At 37.6% G+C, this 20,881-nt stretch overlaps 1 protein-coding gene across 2 annotated transcripts in view; it reads right to left on the reverse strand.

Moving 5' to 3' along the window:
* Positions 1 to 20,881, reverse strand: part of SLC44A1 (solute carrier family 44 member 1) — a 454,935-nt gene that overhangs the window by 126,200 nt on the left and 307,854 nt on the right. For both annotated transcript variants that reach the window (XM_053702619.1, XM_053702618.1), the window contains exon 9: positions 3,970 to 4,156. In XM_053702619.1, coding sequence (XP_053558594.1) covers positions 3,970 to 4,156 — 187 coding nt within the window. The remainder of the gene's footprint in view (positions 1 to 3,969; positions 4,157 to 20,881) is intronic.

A 20,881-nucleotide genomic window follows, 5' to 3' on the forward strand; every position in this document is an offset into this window, starting at 1 on the left:
TCCAGAAAAGAGAATCTCAGGAACCGATAATGATCCGGATGAATCGGAATATGCAGATATGCATCCTGTAAATCTATTGTGGACATATAATTCCCTTGCTGAACAAAAGGCAAAATAGTCCTTACAGTTACCATCTTGAACGTTGGTATCCTTTCATAACGATTCAATATTTTTAGATCCAGAACTGGTCTGAAGGAATTCTCCTTCTTTGGTACAATGAAGAGATTTGAATAAAACCCCATCCCCTGTTCCTGAACTGGAACTGGCATAATTACTCCAGTCAACTCTAGATCTGAAACACAATTAAGAAATGCTTGAGCTTTTACTGGATTTACTGGGACACGGGAAAGAAAAAATCTCTTTGCAGGAGGTCTCATCTTGAAACCAATTCTGTACCCTTCTGAAACAATGTTCTGAATCCAAAGATTGTGAACAGAATTGATCCAAATTTCTTTGAAAAAACGTAACCTGCCCCCTACCAGCTGAGCTGGAATGAGGGCCGCACCTTCATGTGGACTTAGAAGCAGGCTTTGCCTTTCTGGCTGGCTTGGATTTATTCCAGATTGGAGATGGTTTCCAAACTGAAACTGCTCCTGAGGATGAAGGATCAGGTTTTTGTTCTTTGTTGAAACGAAAGGAACGAAAACGATTATTAGCTCTGTTTTTACCCTTAGATTTTTTATCCTGTGGTAAAAAAGTTCCTTTCCCACCAGTAACAGTTGAAATAATAGAATCCAACTGAGAACCAAATAATTTGTTACCCTGGAAAGAAATGGAAAGTAGAGTTGATTTAGAAGCTATATCAGCATTCCAAGTCTTAAGCCATAAAGCTCTTCTAGCTAAAATAGCTAGAGACATAAACCTGACATCAACTCTGATAATATCAAAGATGGCATCACAGATAAAATTATTAGCATGCTGAAGAAGAATAATAATATCATGAGAATCATGATGTGTTACTTGTTGCGCTAAGGTTTCCAACCAAAAAGTTGAAGCTGCAGCAACATCAGCCAAAGATATAGCAGGTCTAAGAAGATTACCTGAACACAGATAAGCTTTTCTTAGAAAGGACTCAATTTTCCTATCTAAAGGATCCTTAAACGAAGTACCATCTGACGTAGGAATAGTAGTACGTTTAGCAAGGGTAGAAATAGCCCCATCAACTTTAGGGATTTTGTCCCAAAATTCTAATCTGTCAGACGGCACAGGATATAATTGCTTAAAACGTTTAGAGGGAGTAAATGAATTACCCAATTTATCCCATTCTTTGGAAATTACTGCAGAAATAGCATTAGGAACAGGAAAAACTTCTGGAATAACCACAGGAGATTTAAATACCTTATCCAAACGTTTAGAATTAGTATCAAGAGGACCAGAATCCTCTATTTCTAAAGCAATTAGAACTTCTTCAAGTAAAGAACGAATAAATTCCATTTTAAATAAATATGAAGATTTATCAGCATCAACCTCTGAGACAGAATCCTCTGAACCAGAAGAGTTATCAGAATCAGAATGATGATGTTCATTTAAAAATTCATCTGTAGGGAGAGAAGTTTTAAAAGATTTTTTACGTTTACTAGAAGGAGAAATAACAGACATAGCCTTCTTTATGGAATCAGAAACAAAATCTCTTATGTTATCAGGAACATTCTGCACCTTAGATGTTGAAGGAACTGCAACAGGCAATGGTACTTTACTAAAGGAAATATTATCTGCTTTAACAAGTTTGTCATGACAATCAATACAAACAACAGCTGGAGGAATAGCTACCAAAAGTTTACAGCAGATACACTTAGCTTTGGTAGATCCAGCACTAGACAGCGATTTTCCTGTAGTATCTTCTGATTCAGATGCAACGTGAGACATCTTGCAATATGTAAGAGAAAAAACAACAACATATAAAGCAAAATTGATCAAATTCCTTAAATGACAGTTTCAGGAATGGGAAAAAATGCCAAAAAACAAGCTTCTAGCAACCAGAAGCAATGAAAAATGAGACTTAAATAATGTGGAGACAAAAGCGACGCCCATATTTTTTAGCGCCAATAAGACGCCCACATTATTTGGCGCCTAAATGCTTTTTGGCGCCAAAATGACGCCACATCCGGAACGCCGACATTTTTGGCGCAAAATAACGTCAAAAAATGACGCAACTTCCGGCGACACGTATGACGCCGGAAACGAAAAATAATTTTTGCGCCAAAAAAGTCCGCGCCAAGAATGACGCAATAAAATGAAGCATTTTCAGCCCCCGCGAGCCTAACAGCCCACAGGGAAAAAAGTCAAATTTTTGAAGGTAAGAAAAAATGATTAAATCAAATGCATTATCCCAAATATGAAACTGACTGTCTGAAAATAAGGAAAGTTGAACATTCTGAGTCAAGGCAAATAAATGTTTGAATACATATATTTAGAACTTTATAAACAAAGTGCCCAACCATAGCTTAGAGTGTCACAGAAAATAAGATTTACTTACCCCAGGACACTCATCTACATGTTTGTAGAAAGCCAAACCAGTACTGAAACGAGAATCAGCAGAGGTAATGGTATATATAAGAGTATATCGTCGATCTGAAAAGGGAGGTAAGAGATGAATCTCTACGACCGATAACAGAGAACCTATGAAATAGACCCCGTAGAAGGAGATCACTGCATTCAAATAGGCAATACTCTCCTCACATCCCTCTGACATTCACTGCACGCTGAGAGGAAAACCGGGCTCCAACTTGCTGCGGAGCGCATATCAACGTAGAATCTAGCACAAACTTACTTCACCACCTCCATCGGAGGCAAAGTTTGTAAAACTGAATTGTGGGTGTGGTGAGGGGTGTATTTATAGGCATTTTGAGGTTTGGGAAACTTTGCCCCTCCTGGTAGGAATGTATATCCCATACGTCACTAGCTCATGGACTCTTGCTAATTACATGAAAGAAATTACATACTCTATTATGTTAGCCCATGTAAATTTTAAAGGGACAGTAAAGTTAAAATGAAACTTTCATGATTCAGATAGAGCACGCCAATTTTAATTTAATTTACTTCTATTATCAAATTTGCTTTGTTCTCTTGGTATAATTTATTGAAGATTAAAACTAGGTGGGCTCTTAGGGGCTCAGGAGTGTGCACGTGTCTATAGTACTCTATGGCAGCAGTGCTTTGCAACATTTTATAACAAGCTAAAAATAATGTTGCAAAACACTGCTGCCATAGAGTACTATAGACAATTGCACACTCCTGAGCCCCTAAGAGCCTACTTAGTTTTACTCTTCAATAAAAAAAAAAAGATACCATGAGAATTAAGCAAATTTGAACAATTTGACTGGGGGATACTGGGAGAGTGGCGAGGCATTAAAGTTCTGGTATGTAGAGATGTTTTTGTCTTATCCTATTGGTCCATAGTGTAATCTCACATGTGATTACCTTGTAGACCATTTTATGAAAACAGTGGGGCTGAGTTTTCTGTTGAACAAAAGAAAAAATAAGTTGGTAGTATCTGTCAATGTGATTAGTTTAACTGTACTTAACATATTAAAAAGATAAAGCTGGGTACTACAGAATTGAATATAAACTATGTATCTACAACAAAAGGTGTTTCTGAAACGACTCAGTATTCGAAAATGCCACAGCACCGCTGTCTGCAAAGCTTTTCCCCCCTAAACAAACAAAAAGCTTTTGCAAATTATAGCTATAATGGCTCTAATGGCTTTGAAAAGGATTTGGAGTTGGCTTTTGTTGTAGGTAAAATATTCTGCTCTCTGCTGTAACAAAGGCAAAGTATTGCAGGATGAAAGACCACACTTGAATTCATTTTACGTTGCTGAAATTTATACAAGGGATTCGAAAACATTTTAACTCATGCATGACAAATTAACTACAATGCACAAGTATGATACAACAACCATGTTTCTATGGTCTGCTACTTAAATAATAGTTAAACCAGTTTCAGTTCATTATCGTTTTTGTCCCTACCTGTGGTTCCCAGAAAAAGCAGGACCATGATCCAGTACACCCAGAACAACAGCAGAGCAAAGAAGGTCCAGAAGGGCTGGAAGACGAGCAGCGGGAGATGGATGAAAACCTTCCCAGCCACATGGAACAAGGCAATAGTGAGGGCAACTCGTTTTCGCATAATCAGCATGATAAGCAACAGGATAACCTAGCAAAAGAGACATCAAACCTGAGTAACAGACATAAAAGCTTTCTGAATGATGTGATCACCTAAAAATAACCATTATAATATACGTGAGACTTTCACCAGATGTGACATCTAATCTTGCTTTATGTCCTTTATTAGAATTAAATAAATAAAGGAAAGTTCTGCAAACCTCTGATATTGATTAACTTGAATTACTTAAAGGGACACTCAAGTCAAAATTAAACTTTAATGATTCAGATAGAGCATGCAATTTTATACAACTTTCCAATTTATTTCCATTAACAAGATGTGCACAGTCTATTTATATTTATACTTTTTGATTTACCAGCTCCTACTGAGCATGTGCAAGAATATATGCATCTCTGATTGGCTGATGGCTGTCAAATAATATAGTAGGAGTATAAATAGACAACTGAAAATTTTCAGAAAAAATCTACTACTCATTTGAAGTTCAGACTAAGGGCTAGATTTATCAAAGGCTAGGCGAACTCTGTATGTGCTTCGCCTGTAACTGCGCCCCAGCTCGCCTCCGGAGAAGCGCACATGTGCGCCTGAATTTATCAAATAGACGTAACTTTGCGCAGACGAGCTGGGGTGTAATAATAATAATAAATTACGCCTGTCGGAAAAAGCATTTACTCCCTATTTATCACAGTACATCCCTATAAATATTTACACAGCCATGTTTTGATTATTAAAAAAGCGTTTTTTAGGTAACTATTTAGCTTATTTTTATATTATATAATGTTTATGTGCTGTTTTTGCCATATGTTGATAATTTAAGATTGCAAAAAACATAATTTATGTAAGAACTTACCTGATAAATTCATTTCTTTCATATTAACAAGAGTCCATGAGCTAGTGACGTATGGGATATACATTCCTACCAGGAGGGGCAAAGTTTCCCAAACCTTAAAATGCCTATAAATACACCCCTCACCACACCCACAAATCAGTTTAACGAATAGCCAAGAAGTGGGGTGATAAGAAAAAAAGTGCGAAGCATATAAAATAAGGAATTGGAATAATTGTGCTTTATACAAAAAAATCATAACCACCACAAAAAAGGGTGGGCCTCATGGACTCTTGTTAATATGAAAGAAATGAATTTATCAGGTAAGTTCTTACATAAATTATGTTTTCTTTCATGTAATTAACAAGAGTCCATGAGCTAGTGACGTATGGGATAATGACTACCCAAGATGTGGATCTTTCCACACAAGAGTCACTAGAGAGGGAGGGATAAAATAAAGACAGCCAATTCCTGCTGAAAATAATCCACACCCAAAATAAAGTTTAACAAAAAACATAAGCAGAAGATTCAAACTGAAACCGCTGCCTGAAGAACTTTTCTACCAAAAACTGCTTCAGAAGAAGAAAATACATCAAAATGGTAGAATTTAGTAAAAGTATGCAAAGAGGACCAAGTTGCTGCTTTGCAAATCTGGTCAACCGAAGCTTCATTCCTAAACGCCCAGGAAGAAGAAACTGACCTAGTAGAATGAGCTGTAATTCTTTGAGGCGGAATTTTACCCGACTCAACATAGGCAAGATGAATTAAAGATTTCAACCAAGATGCCAAAGAAATGGCAGAAGCTTTCTGGCCTTTCCTAGAACCGGAAAAGATAACAAATAGACTAGAAGTCTTACGGAAAGATTTCGTAGCTTCAACATAATATTTCAAAGCTCTAACAACATCCAAAGAATGCAATGATTTCTCCTTAGAATTCTTAGGATTAGGACATAATGAAGGAACCACAATTTCTCTACTAATGTTGTTGGAATTCACAACTTTAGGTAAAAATTCAAAAGAAGTTCGCAACACCGCCTTATCCTGATGAAAAATCAGAAAAGGAGACTCGCACGAAAGAGCAGATAATTCAGAAACTCTTCTAGCAGAAGAGATGGCCAAAAGGAACAAAACTTTCCAAGAAAGTAATTTAATGTCCAATGAATGCATAGGTTCAAACGGAGGAGCTTGAAGAGCTCCCAAAACCAAATTCAAACTCCATGGAGGAGAAATTGACTTAATGACAGGTTTTATACGAACCAAAGCTTGTACAAAACAATGAATATCAGGAAGAATAGCAATCTTTCTGTGAAAAAGAACAGAAAGAGCGGAGATTTGTCCTTTCAAAGAACTCGCGGACAAACCCTTATCTAAGCCATCCTGAAGAAACTGTAAAATTCTCGGTATTCTAAAAGAATGCCAAGAAAAATGATGAGAAAGACACCAAGAAATATAAGTCTTCCAGACTCTATAATATATCTCTCGAGATACAGATTTACGAGCCTGTAACATAGTATTAATCACGGAGTCAGAGAAACCTCTATGACCAAGAATCAAGCGTTCAATCTCCATACCTTTAAATTTAAGGATTTCAGATCCGGATGGAAAAAAGGACCTTGAGACAGAAGGTCTGGTCTTAACGGAAGAGTCCATGGTTGGCAAGATGCCATCCGGACAAGATCCGCATACCAAAACCTGTGAGGCCATGCCGGAGCTATTAGCAGAACAAACGAGCATTCCCTCAGAATCTTGGAGATTACTCTTGGAAGAAGAACTAGAGGCGGAAAGATATAGGCAGGATGATACTTCCAAGGAAGTGATAATGCATCCACTGCCTCCGCCTGAGGATCCCGGGATCTGGACAGATACCTGGGAAGTTTCTTGTTTAGATGAGAGGCCATCAGATCTATCTCTGGGAGCCCCCACATTTGAACAATCTGAAGAAATACCTCTGGGTGAAGAGACCATTCGCCCGGATGCAACGTTTGGCGACTGAGATAATCCGCTTCCCAATTGTCTACACCTGGGATATGAACCGCAGAGATTAGACAGGAGCTGGATTCCGCCCAAACCAAAATTCGAGATACTTCTTTCATAGCCAGAGGACTGTGAGTCCCTCCTTGATGATTGATGTATGCCACAGTTGTGACATTGTCTGTCTGAAAACAAATGAACGATTCTCTCTTCAGAAGAGGCCAAAACTGAAGAGCTCTGAAAACTGCACGGAGTTCCAAGATATTGATCGGTAATCTCACCTCCTGAGATTCCCAAACTCCTTGTGCCGTCAGAGATCCCCACACAGCTCCCCAACCTGTGAGACTTGCATCTGTTGAAATTACAGTCCAGGTCGGAAGAACAAAAGAAGCCCCCTGAATTAAACGATGGTGATCTGTCCACCACGTTAGAGAGTGCCGAACAATCGGTTTTAAAGATATTAATTGATATATCTTCGTGTAATCCCTGCACCATTGGTTCAGCATACAGAGCTGAAGAGGTCGCATGTGAAAACGAGCAAAGGGGATCGCGTCCGATGCAGCAGTCATAAGACCTAGAATTTCCATGCATAAGGCTACCGAAGGGAATGATTGAGACTGAAGGTTTCGACAGGCTGTAATCAATTTTAGACGTCTCTTGTCTGTTAAAGACAAAGTCATGGACACTGAATCTATCTGGAAACCCAGAAAGGTTACCCTTGTTTGAGGAATCAAAGAACTTTTTGGTAAATTGATCCTCCAACCATGATCTTGAAGAAACAACACAAGTCGATTCGTATGAGACTCTGCTAAATGTAAAGACGGAGCAAGTACCAAGATATCGTCCAAATAAGGAAATACCACAATACCCTGTTCTCTGATTACAGACAGAAGGGCACCGAGAATCTCTGTGAAAATTCTTGGAGCTGTAGCAAGGCCAAACGGTAGAGCCACAAATTGGTAATGCTTGTCTAGAAAAGAGAATCTCAGGAACTGATAATGATCTGGATGAATCGGAATATGCAGATATGCATCCTGTAAATCTATTGTGGACATATAATTCCCTTGCTGAACAAAAGGCAATATAGTCCTTACAGTTACCATCTTGAACGTTGGTATCCTTACATAGCGATTCAATAATTTTAGATCCAGAACTGGTCTGAAGGAATTCTCCTTCTTTGGTACAATGAAGAGATTTGAATAAAACCCCATCCCCTGTTCCGGAACTGGAACTGGCATAATTACTCCAGCCAACTCTAGATCTGAAACACAATTCAGAAATGCTTGAGCTTTCACTGGATTTACTGGGACATGGGAAAGAAAAAATCTCTTTGCAGGAGGTCTCATCTTGAAACCAATTCTGTACCCTTCTGAAACAATGTTCTGAATCCAAAGATTGTGAACAGAATTGATCCAAATTTCTTTGAAAAAACGTAACCTGCCCCCTACCAGCTGAACTGGAATGAGGGCCGTACCTTCATGTGAACTTAGAAGCAGGCTTTGCCTTTCTAGCAGGCTTGGATTTATTCCAGACTGGAGATGGTTTCCAAACTGAAACTGCTCCTGAGGACGAAGGATCAGGCTTTTGTTCTTTGTTGAAACGAAAGGATCGAAAACGATTGTTAGCCCTGTTTTTACCTTTAGACTTTTTATCCTGTGGTAAAAAAGTTCCTTTCCCACCAGTAACAGTTGAAATAATAGAATCCAACTGAGAACCAAATAATTTGTTTCCCTGGAAAGAAATGGAAAGTAGAGTTGATTTAGAAGCCATATCAGCATTCCAAGTCTTAAGCCATAAAGCTCTTCTGGCTAAGATAGCCAGAGACATAAATCTAACATCAACTCTAATAATATCAAAAATGGCATCACAGATGAAATTATTAGCATGCTGGAGAAGAATAATAATATCATGAGAATCACGATTTGTTACTTGTTGCGCTAGAGTTTCCAACCAAAAAGTTGAAGCTGCAGCAACATCAGCCAATGATATAGCAGGTCTAAGAAGATTACCTGAACATAGATAAGCTTTTCTTAGAAAAGATTCAATTTTTCTATCTAAAGGATCCTTAAACGAGGTACCATCTGATGTAGGAATGGTAGTACGTTTAGCAAGGGTAGAAATAGCCCCATCAACTTTAGGGATTTTGTCCCAAAATTCTAACCTGTCAGGCGGAACAGGATATAATTGCTTAAAACGTTTAGAAGGAGTAAATGAATTACCCAATCTATCCCATTCCTTAGCAATTACTGCAGAAATAGCATTAGGAACAGGAAAGACTTCTGGAATAACCGCAGGAGCTTTAAAAACCTTATCTAAACGTATAGAATTAGTATCAAGAGGACTAGAATCCTCTATTTCTAAAGCAATTAGTACTTCTTTAAGTAAAGAGCGAATAAATTCCATCTTAAATAAATATGAAGATTTATCAGCATCAATCTCTGAGACAGAATCCTCTGAACCAGAAGAGTCCAAAGAATCAGAATGATGGTGTTCATTTAAAAATTCATCTGTAGAAAGAGAAGATTTAAAAGACTTTTTACGTTTACTAGAAGGAGAAATAACAGACAAAGCCTTCTTTATGGATTCAGAAACAAAATCTCTTATGTTATCAGGAACATTCTGCACCTTAGATGTTGAGGGAACTGCAACAGGCAATGGTACATCACTAAAGGAAATATTATCTGCATTAACAAGTTTGTCATGACATTTAATACAAACAACAGCTGGAGGAATAGCTACCAAAAGTTTACAGCAGATACACTTAGCTTTGGTAGATCCAGCAGGCAGAGGTTTTCCTGTAGTATCTTCTGGCTCAGATGCAACGTGAGACATCTTGCAATATGTAAGAGAAAAAACAACATATAAAGCAAAATAGATCAAATTCCTTATAAGACAGTTTCAGGAATGGGAAAAAAATGCCAAACATCAAGCTTCTAGCAACCAGAAGCAAATGAAAAATGAGACTGAAATAATGTGGAGACAAAAGCGACGCCCATATTTTTTGGCGCCAAATAAGACGCCCACATTATTTGGCGCCTAAATGCTTTTGGCGCCAAAAATGACGCCACATCCGGAACGCCGACATTTTTGGCGCAAAATAACGTCAAAAATGACGCAACTTCCGGCGACACGTATGACGCCGGAAACGGAAATGAATTTTTGCGCCAAAAAAGTCCGCGCCAAGAATGACGCAATAAAATGAAGCATTTTCAGCCCCCGCGAGCCTAACAGCCCACAGGGAAAAAAGTCAAATTTTTGAGGTAAGAAAAAATATGATAATTAAAGCATAATCCCAAATATGAAACTGACTGTCTGGAAATAAGGAAAGTTGAACATTCTGAGTCAAGGCAAATAAATGTTTGAATACATATATTTAGAACTTTATAAATAAAGTGCCCAACCATAGCTTAGAGTGTCACAGAAAATAAGACTTACTTACCCCAGGACACTCATCTACATGTTTGTAGAAAGCCAAACCAGTACTGAAACGAGAATCAGTAGAGGAAATGGTAAATATAAGAGTATATCGTCGATCTGAAAAGGGAGGTAAGAGATGAATCTCTACGACCGATAACAGAGAACCTTATGAAATAGACCCCGTAGAAGGAGATCACTGCATTCAATAGGCAATACTCTCCTCACATCCCTCTGACATTCACTGCACGCTGAGAGGAAAACCGGGCTCCAACTTGCTGCGGAGCGCATATCAACGTAGAATCTAGCACAAACTTACTTCACCACCTCCCTTGGAGGCAAAGTTTGTAAAACTGATTTGTGGGTGTGGTGAGGGGTGTATTTATAGGCATTTTAAGGTTTGGGAAACTTTGCCCCTCCTGGTAGGAATGTATATCCCATACGTCACTAGCTCATGGACTCTTGTTAATTACATGAAAGAAATAAATATATCTATATATATATATATATATATATATATATATATATAAAAATATATATATATATATATATATATATATACACACATATATATATATATATAAACTGTTGGTACCCATATGCGCATGTGGAAACGCAAATTTCTGGCAATAACAGTCTCTTCTTGCTGCGGAGCCTTTGAAAAATTAGTTAAAAGAAGAAAGTACTGCATCACAAAATGTAAAAGCATGTATTATAATGGTGTTCGCCTCAGTCTGTATGGCAAAATATACAACACGCAATTGAAGCCGAAAGTTCAGTTCCCTATCGGCACAAAGCAATGATAAATAAGAAACTGGGCGTATTTGTAGGTCAGGCTGTTAAATTATGCCTATTACTAATGTATATTGTTGCACTCGGGAGCGCGCCCGTGCAAGCGGAGTGCGAAGAAGTTTCTATCAGATTTGGGCAATTATAGGAGCAGAGTGCTTTGATGAATATGACGATCAGTTCGTATGCGCTATTTTGGACGGAATTAAAGGAGAATGGCTTTGATAAATCTACCCCTAAGTGCTATTGCATTGTCTTTTTATCACGCATTTGTTGATTATGCAAATCTACTGTATTTACTGGTCCTTTAAATAAGGTAAATTAAAATGAATGAAAAATAATAATAAAAAGCCCTATAATTTTACATGAAATTAAAATGTAAAAAATAAACAAATCACGCATCACTACCAAAATTCCCTTATTATTTGTCCTGATAAAAATGTTCAATAACTATGCAACAAAATTAAACATAACAGTAACAATAATAAATAATAATTATAAATTAATAATATTCATAATTTAATCAGACTACCTAAAGATAAGATGATATATGCTCTATAATTACAACATTCTGTGCCGTATACTGACGAATACATTAAAAACATCAGTTTAAAATCATGTTCATTTAAGGATAAGAAAGTAAACAAAACAAAAAAGGAGTGGGAAAACACGGATGAGGTTATATTAACTGCACATATCCCCTTTTCTTTCTCTAGATCTTACAGCAGAATATATTGACACAAGTGCACGGCTAGCAGGGCAATACTTATACTTACTTTTGACACCACTAACAAACTTGAAAGTTACAGGGCAGATGCTTTATTGAAATGTGCAGATTTCTAAACATAAGCTATTCAAATTGAAACAAATGTCTGTTGTATAAGGACTTTCATAAGTCCACTGCTTACTGAAAACCTATGTACATCTGTGGTCCAAAGACCCTCAATATTCCCTTGATAAGCTTCGTTTTTTTATTATCTCAAGCATTTCTCTATTCTTACCTGCATAAGTGGAGACTGAAAATAAGCCAGCAAAAATCAAAACACATTTCTATCAGTAACTTTGTTAAAACTGTTATATAATGTACTAATGATGAACTATTTCCAAAGGTCTGTTCCCATTGACAGATCACTTACTAGTCTAATCAGTGTTAATGGTAGGAAAAAAACCAAAACCAAAATAAGCTGCAATATCTTTCTAGTCTAGTGTAATAGCAGTGGATACAACAAGGACTAGCATACTGTATGTATAGTGTAAATTATTTGAAATACATCACAAATTCCAATACATTAGAGAAGGATTCTCCTTTGGGACTGGACTTGATTTGGGGGTAAGTTTATCATGGTGCGGACAGACATGATCCGCTATAGCGAATCATGTCCGCTGCACATCGATAAATGCCAACAGCATACGCTGTCGGCATTTATCATTGCACCAACAGTTCTTGTGAACTGCTAGTGCAATACTGCCCATTGCAGATTCACGGCCAATCAGCCGCTAGCAGGGGGTGTCAATCAACCCGGTCGTCTTAGGGACGCTGCTTCTTTAACTTCCGCTTCAGGTGGAACTGAAGCGGAGTGGGTCGGAAGCAGCATCCGCTGCTTTATAAATCGACCCCATGGGCTCAACTTTACATCTTACACTCTAGATGTAAAGTGTTAAAATGCCCTTTACAACTGATATTTCTATAATAGTTTGAAAAAAAAATAAGGGGCCAGCTCTTTACTTTCATAAAATATTGTACTATTGGTTTTAAAATAATTCTAAATATTTTGTTGATAACTAAATGTTTGCATTAATAGTTGTAAATTTACTATATCTATAAGATAAAATATACCTGTAATCTAAGATGGGAGAAAAAAAGTAAATATGTACACAATGATCCCGTAATTATAGAACATTGTTTACATTATGTTAGCTTTCTATATTTATTTCCCTTAATCAAATGAATGCAAGCTCACTGGCCATATTAAAAGGTACATGAAACCCAAATGGTTTTTTTCATGATTCAGATATGTTATTTTAAATCAACATTCCAATTTACTTCTATTATCTAATTTGCTTAGTTCTCTTGGTATCCTTTGTTGAAAAGGATACCTGGGTAGGCTTAGGAGCTGCTGATTGGTTGATGCACAAATATTCCTCATGTTACTGACTCACCCAATGTGTTCAGCTATTTTTCATTAGTGCATTGCTGCTCCTTCAACAAAGGATACCAAAAAATGAAGCAAACTAGATAACCTAGAAGTAAATTGGAAAGTTGATTAAAATTATATTCTCTATCTGAATCATGAAAGAAAAACAAAATTTATGCTTACCTGGTAAATTTATGTCTGGGCATAGAGAGTCCATGAAACATTCTAATAACTAGTGGGATATTCACTCCTGGCCAGCAGGAGGCGGCAAAGAGCACCCCAGCAAAGCTGTAAAGTATCACTTCCCTTACCCATAACCCCCAGTCATTCGGCCCGAAGTAAACGGAAAAAGAAGTAACACAAGGTACAGAGGTGACTGAGGTTTGTACAAAAAATGGTAGAAAAAAACTGGAAAAGCCAAGGTCTCCACTTAAAGAATACACATATAGCACTCAGAAGTTTGTAAGTTATTGTATATTATGTTGTAGTTTGATCACTGCTAATGGTGATTGTCAAATCTCAGAAACAGAAAAAAGGGGAAGTGGAAATTAATTCTAAAATATAACTTAATAAGTTCAATAAGTTTAAAATAAAGGGAAACAATTACTTTAAAACTCCGTAAAGGATCTATCATCTCTGGGCGTGTTTGTTCCAGTTCCTCTAGAGGAAAAGGGTCTAGGATTCTATTTAAATCTATTTGTAGTTCCCAAGAAAGAGGGCACTTTTCATCCCATTCTGGACTTAAGGTGTCTCAATCAATTTATAATCATTGCTCTAAATGTTGGATGTGAAAGGGTTAATTTTGTGAATATACCTTTACTGCCCCACTGTGACGGTTGGGTATATAAGTGTGCTTTGTACTATTATGCTTTATTGCATGACTAAGGGAAGTAATTCCTGAAACGTTGTTTCTTTGTTTATGTGCTAAATAAATTCTGTTTACCACTACTTGCTGCCAACCTTTTTTAGAGTTCCAGATATCACTTAAAGGGACAGTTTACTCAAAAATTTTCTCCCCTTTAATTTGTTCCCAATGATCCACTTTACCTGCTGGAGTGTATTAAATTGTTTACAAGTAGCTCCTTTACCCTTATATTGGCATTTGAAATTGTTTATTTAGCATGTGGTATCCCCACCTATTCTGAAAGTTTGTGGCTGCGCGTACCAGCTATAGATAAGCTTTGTAAACACAGCCAGCAGAAGAAATTACACACCCTATTAAGGATTATGGATGATGCACTATCTGGTTTAAAGACTTTCTCTTACTCTGAGACTGAAGCAGCCAGAATCACGACTCTTACTAAGGGCTCAAGGGATTTTTTGAAAATGGCACCTTCTGAGTCCGCCTCAAAAGACTATCAAAAATTGGCCAAGAAGAAACTTTCCTATGAACTTCACGCGGCCACATTAGCCGAGTACCATAGAGTTAAGCAGATCCCGCGAGGGTTACGCATGTCAACCCGTCCGACTCTCATGCGAGAGAACAAAATCTACTGTGACAAGTTTGAGCGGATTCTAAACAAGTGCTCAATGGATCTGATGGTACTTACGTTGACTGCTTGAATGGTGAGCTAGTGGAACAGCAGGTTAAGCTGGATGAGATGGTGTCCGAAATAAAGATTTATCTGCCTACTGATGATGCATCCAAGCTTTTGTCCCAAGTGGATTCTACCATTGCAGAGTTGAAGAAGACAATTGAGAACCGCAAACGGACCAAGTTTGCCATGGATGAGATGGACTATTCCCAGAGACGGGATTACAGGTGGCGCTTTGACCCGGAAGGTATGATGAGGAGAAGCAATTCCGGTAGAGGTAGACCCCGCTTCCACGCTATGACCCGCAGTGGCAGTAGTACCGCTTCTTCTGACATGTCGCCGGGGGACTCAGACACAGATCACGCCAGGGAGGCAGGAAACACTGTAGGCGGAAAGGAGAAATCGAACTGCCAACTCCAATCGGCACGTCACAAACAGAAGTAATCCGGGTTGATGATTCATCAAATCCTCCTGTTGAAACACCAAATCATCCTGGGGTAACTATACCTACTAACAGTAAAAATAACATTGTGGTGAATATTTCTGATTCAGTTATTTCACAAGAAGAACTCACTGTTTTGAATAAGGGTCTTTCATTTTGCCCTAGGAGTGACTGTAATTTCTTTCAAATGTATAAAGATCTTTACAGATTTTTTAGAAATGTCAGATTGAAGACATTAAATTTCGATAAATTATCTAATATGGCTGTGAATACTGACAACATGTTAAGTTTAAAAAATGTGGGTTTGAGGAATAAGACTTCTTTTATTCGTAGTCAAAATAACCACAGTGTGAAAACATTTGTTAACCTGGTATTGTGTGATATTGAATTGTTTAAGCATAAATTGAATAAAGAGAACGTTTCTAATAAAGGTACCAATAAATTACAATGTTCCTTTAGTAATAAGAAAGACATGCCAGGTATTTCAAAAAGACAAAATACTTTTTCAAAAAAAGATTTTGGAGGCTTTGAATGCTCTGAAATCTAGAGATGATATCATATTGAAAAGAGCTGGCAAGGGTGGTGCTATTGTTATCTTAGACAAAGGCTATTATACCAATGAGATTAGGAGTCAGTTAAGTAATGAGAATATTAACAGTAACCCCATCTTTCTGATATAGAAGGAACTTAACAGGATTATCCTTAATGCACTGAATAATGCTGTTATTGGTAAGGATTTGGCTACATTTCTGGAGATTAAACACCCCTGTAATTTATTCCTTACCAAAGATCCATAAAAATGAAAAGTGTCCATTGTTTCAAGTGTTGGTTCTGTATCCTCTAATGTTTCCATTTACTTGGATAAAATCCTTAGACCATATGTTGAAAATGAAAACTTCTTTATTAAAGATACAGGTGATTTTCTGTTAAAAATGGAAGCATTGGGTCTAATTACCAATACATTTCTTCTTTTCAGTCTTGATGTGGAAAGTTTATACACTTCCACCACTTATGTTCGTGGTGTGGGAGCTATAAGAGCTGTTTTGAGCAGCAGTAAAGATTTTTCAACTACACAAATTGATTTCTTTATTCAATTATTAGAATTTGTTCTGTATTACAATTACTTCCTGTTTCAGGCCGAATATTTTTTACAGGTGCAGGGTTCTGCAATGGGTTCCAACGTCGTCCCTAATTATGCCAAATTGTTAATGAACATGTTTGAAGAAAAATTTGTTTTCCCTTAGTGGATTTCATCCTGTGTGGCGCCTGTTGGTGGTGCTACATCGACAATGTCTTTGGAATTTGGTTGGGCGAGGTTGGAACCCCGATTGCATTTGTTAATGATTTGAATAGTTTCACCAGCCATCTGAAATGTAAACTTACTTACAGTGAGGAGTTCTTGGTCTTTCTTGATACTAGGATTATTAAATCAGGTAACTTTTTGAAAGTGGATCTTTTTAGGAAACCCACCGATCGTAACAGTATTTTACACTATGACAGTGCCCACCCCTTAGCCCTTTTAAAAGCTTTACCCTGTAGTCAATTACTTATGGTTCGTAGAATTGTTACCAATGAAAAATTGTTTAATTTAAGACTTCGGGAAATGAGGGATCGCTTTATAGAAAGAGGCTATCCAGGAGATTGAGAGGACCCGCAGGGCACTGCATGTGAAACTTAGGAAGCTTTAGGGGAAAGCTGAGGCGTAGCTAGGATAACACTATCCTGAGAGACAGGAGGCTCAGTGAGAGACATCTTATCTTTAAACTTTAAAGTCTTATTTAAACATGAAGAGCAAAACTAACAGGAGAAATAATCTTAGCCTCCAAACACAATAAGCATTTTTCAAATGAATCAACTTCAGCATTAGTGTCCATTGGGTATCAGTTCACAATTAACAAAAAATAAAATAAAATGCCAAATTAAGTTTATTTATATGAAGCAATAAAACATAAATACGCACTTAGAACCCTTAGCTTTGCTGAAGGCTTACCCCTCCAGAAGTTGCTATCCAACTAGCACAGAAAACAGGACACACCCGGTATCAAAAAACACCTCCTAGTTACCGGAACAGCCCAAATCCACTTGCCACTGTAGAAAGAAGAAAATGCAGCCTCCACACTTGCCCGGGCAAACTCCAATCTGAAGAGAGAAGCCGAAAACCGGAAGTGCAGAGGAGCGGTCACGTGACCGCAATAAAATAAACTTTTTTTTTTTTTTAAATTGCGCCAAACTAAAATGGCGCAAAATCCAACAGCAGCACAGCAAAAGTGATTGGGCCAATAAGCTGAGCTGAAAAGTGATTGCAACAAGTAAGAAGTAAAAACAAACACCTGTCAAACACTTCATACACTCTCCCCATCTCGGAGCCCCCAATACAAAAATGCTGCCTCTTTTCACATAAAAGCAGTGCCACTAAAACAAATTTAAATAGTTTCCACAAGGATTTAAACCCTATAGTGCCGGTACCTTCAAACCTAGAAGGGAAAGTACTTACCTGTGGATCCTGCTCTGTCAGGCAGGAGCTGTTTTCTGAGGTGTGGCAGCTTCCCCATATCTACCAGGGACCTATAGAAAAGAAAGAACAGAGTAACCAACTCTGGCTTTCTATAAAAGGGGTAGCAAAAATGTTAGAAGTTTAAGCAAAGACTACCTTGCCGTTTTCTAACTGCTAATAGCCACCATTACTCTTACTAAAGAGATTGACATGGACACAGCATAGCCCCAATCCTTGCTTGCAGGGAAACGTACCCATTAAAAGGATTAAAATCTTTAGACGCCATCTTCGCCATCCTCCTGTGATCAAGGCAACGAGAAAGACTGGGGGTTATGGGTTAGGGAAGTGATACTTAACAGCTTTGCTGGGGTGCTCTTTGCCACCTCCTACTGGCTAGGAGTGAATACCTCACTAGTAATTTGAATGTTTTGTGGACTCTTTATGCCATAGGAAAGAAAATGTTATGTCCCTTCAAGCTTACATTTTATTATTTATTTATTGTTTTACTAATACTGCAAAACCCGCTATATCACGTTTATTAGTTTACTAAAAGTACAAATCCAGAATTCCCAAATTCAAACAAACAATCTGAAATTGAAACTTTTAAATTAATATTTTTCTAAATATAATTTTTTTTATATTTTGTTCTGCCTGTAAGTCACAACCTTGTCTGAGTCTTTGTTTTGTTTTTTGGTGTTCTAAAATGTAAATATTGCCTAAATGACATAGGATATGGTTGTTTACACTTCGTTCCATCCCCTCTCTAAACTGTCCCATTTTACAGCTGCAAATATTCCAAAATCCAAACCTTTTCCACAGGGGTCAAGTCCTACAAAAAGTGTGGGAACTCACAAAGACTTCCAACTCCCCTCACAATTAATTTTGTTTGTATATATATATATATATATATATATATATATATATATATATATATATATATAAAATATATACAAACACACACACGCTGTATTTCTATGTATATAATCTATACACTTTGGTAAATGAAAGCAAATCAAACCCAATGAAGGGTTGAATTGTTGCCTTTGGGCGCGAGATTCCTCCTCTGTCACAGAGTCTCACCCACTTAAGGTGCAATAGTCCTATTTCTGCTGAGGGGAGCTAAATAACCCCAAAAACGAAAGCACCATGTATTACACACAGTGCGGGGCAATCACAAACCAAGACTACTGACAGACTTGCATTTAGTGTATTGTAGGAAGTGTTACTGCCCATTACTAGAGGATCACACTATCCCTCCAACCAGACTGTGTTCCTCTCCTCTCACCAGCAGTGTTTACTGAAGTGTTTCTGTTCTCTGTCCAGGGAGAACTTAGTTCCTCCTGCAAAAATAGTGCAGGAACTCCGTTCCCCTGTGTTTCCGCTCTACTTGACCCCTGTTTTTCCGGTCTCAAGCAGTCTGGATGAAGGACTTTCTACCTATACTATAAATTTAAATATATATCTGCTTATTTCAGTCTCTTTCTCTCTCTCTCTCTATATATATATTTTCCATCTGCAATAAAAAAATGTCACATCTTTAGAGATGTGAATGTTAAAAGCACCACAGGACAAACCTTATTAGAATATAACAGAATTAAAAGATGCAATATGGTGATTGTTTATGTTAAAACAGCTTTCATGGCACCAAAATAGCACTTTATCTACAGTGAAAAACCCTGCACAGTCAAAGATTCAACATCAGTTGGTACAGAAAATAACAATGATACCAGTATTAATCTCTAAGCTGGCACCCATCCATTTCACGCCCCTCTGGTACTGCCAGGATTACTTTTTTCAAGGGCAAGAAAAAGGCTGGCTAGGAAAGGAAGAACGAATTCAGCAGCATCAATCAGTCGTCTTGATACATAGACAAAAGATCTAAACATTACTGTCAACAAATATTGAACCTGTGACCAAAAATATATGCAAAGCTGTAATACACCGACTGCTCATCAGCTTCAAACACTCAGTTCAGGTCAGGTTAAAGTGATAACCATATTGGCCAATGCTTGAAATTTATTAATAAAATCTGACATCTTCTGGACACTTTTATCCATGATGCTAGAATAGTTGTAGGAACCTTCTTTACAATCTAATCTTCAATAAAACATATAGGGCCAGATAATAAGTCGAGTGCTAAATATTGCTTTCGTGAAAGCAATATTTCTACTCCACTGAGTAATACCAGAGCATGCTAATGTGCGCTGGTATTACAAGATGACAGCAATACGAATACGAGCTTATATGCAATGGCAGCAAATTGTAAATATATATGTATATGATTATATACATAAATATGTGTTAATATGTGTATATACACATATTAACACATACATTGATATGTATATAAGCATATACATATATATTTACAATTTGCTGCCATTGCATATAAGCTCGCAACCCACTCTCGCAAATGTTACCCCCAAAATAATGCCTAGTGCAGTTATTTTATTAAAAAAAGTAAATTTATGCTTACCTGATAAATTGATTTCTTCTATGATACGACAAGTCCACGGATTCATCCTTTACTTGTGGGATATTATCCTCCTGCTAACAGGAAGTGGCAAAGAGCACCACAGCAGAGCTGTCTATATAGCTCCTTCCTTGACTCCACCCCCCAGTCATTCGACCGAAGGTACAGGAAGAAAAAGGAGAAACTAAAAGGTGCAGAGGTGACTGAAGTTTTAAATACAAAGACCAAGTCGCAGCCTTACAAATCTGTTCAACAGAAGCATAATTTTTAAAAGCCCATGTGGAAGCCACCGCTCTAGTAGAGTGAGCTGTAATTCTTTCAGGAGGCTGCTGTCCAGCAGTCTCGTATGCCAATCGGATGATGCTTTTCAGCCAAAAAGAAAGAGGTAGCCGTAGCTTTTTGACCTCTACGTTTTCCAGAATAGACAACAAACAGAGAAGATGTTTGACGGAAATCTTTGGTCGCTTGCAAGTAAAACTTCAAAGCACGTACCACGTCCAAGTTGTGCAACAGACGCTCCTTCTCAGAGGAAGGATTAGGACACAGGGAAGGAACAACAATTTCCTGATTAATATTCTTATTAGTAACAACCTTAGGAAGGAATCCAGGTTTGGTACGCAAAACCACTTTATCAGAATGGAAAACAAGATAAGGCGAGTCGCATTGCAATGCAGATAGT

The sequence above is a fragment of the Bombina bombina genome, chromosome 2, assembly GCF_027579735.1.
Source record: "Bombina bombina isolate aBomBom1 chromosome 2, aBomBom1.pri, whole genome shotgun sequence".
NCBI lineage: Eukaryota > Metazoa > Chordata > Amphibia > Anura > Bombinatoridae > Bombina > Bombina bombina.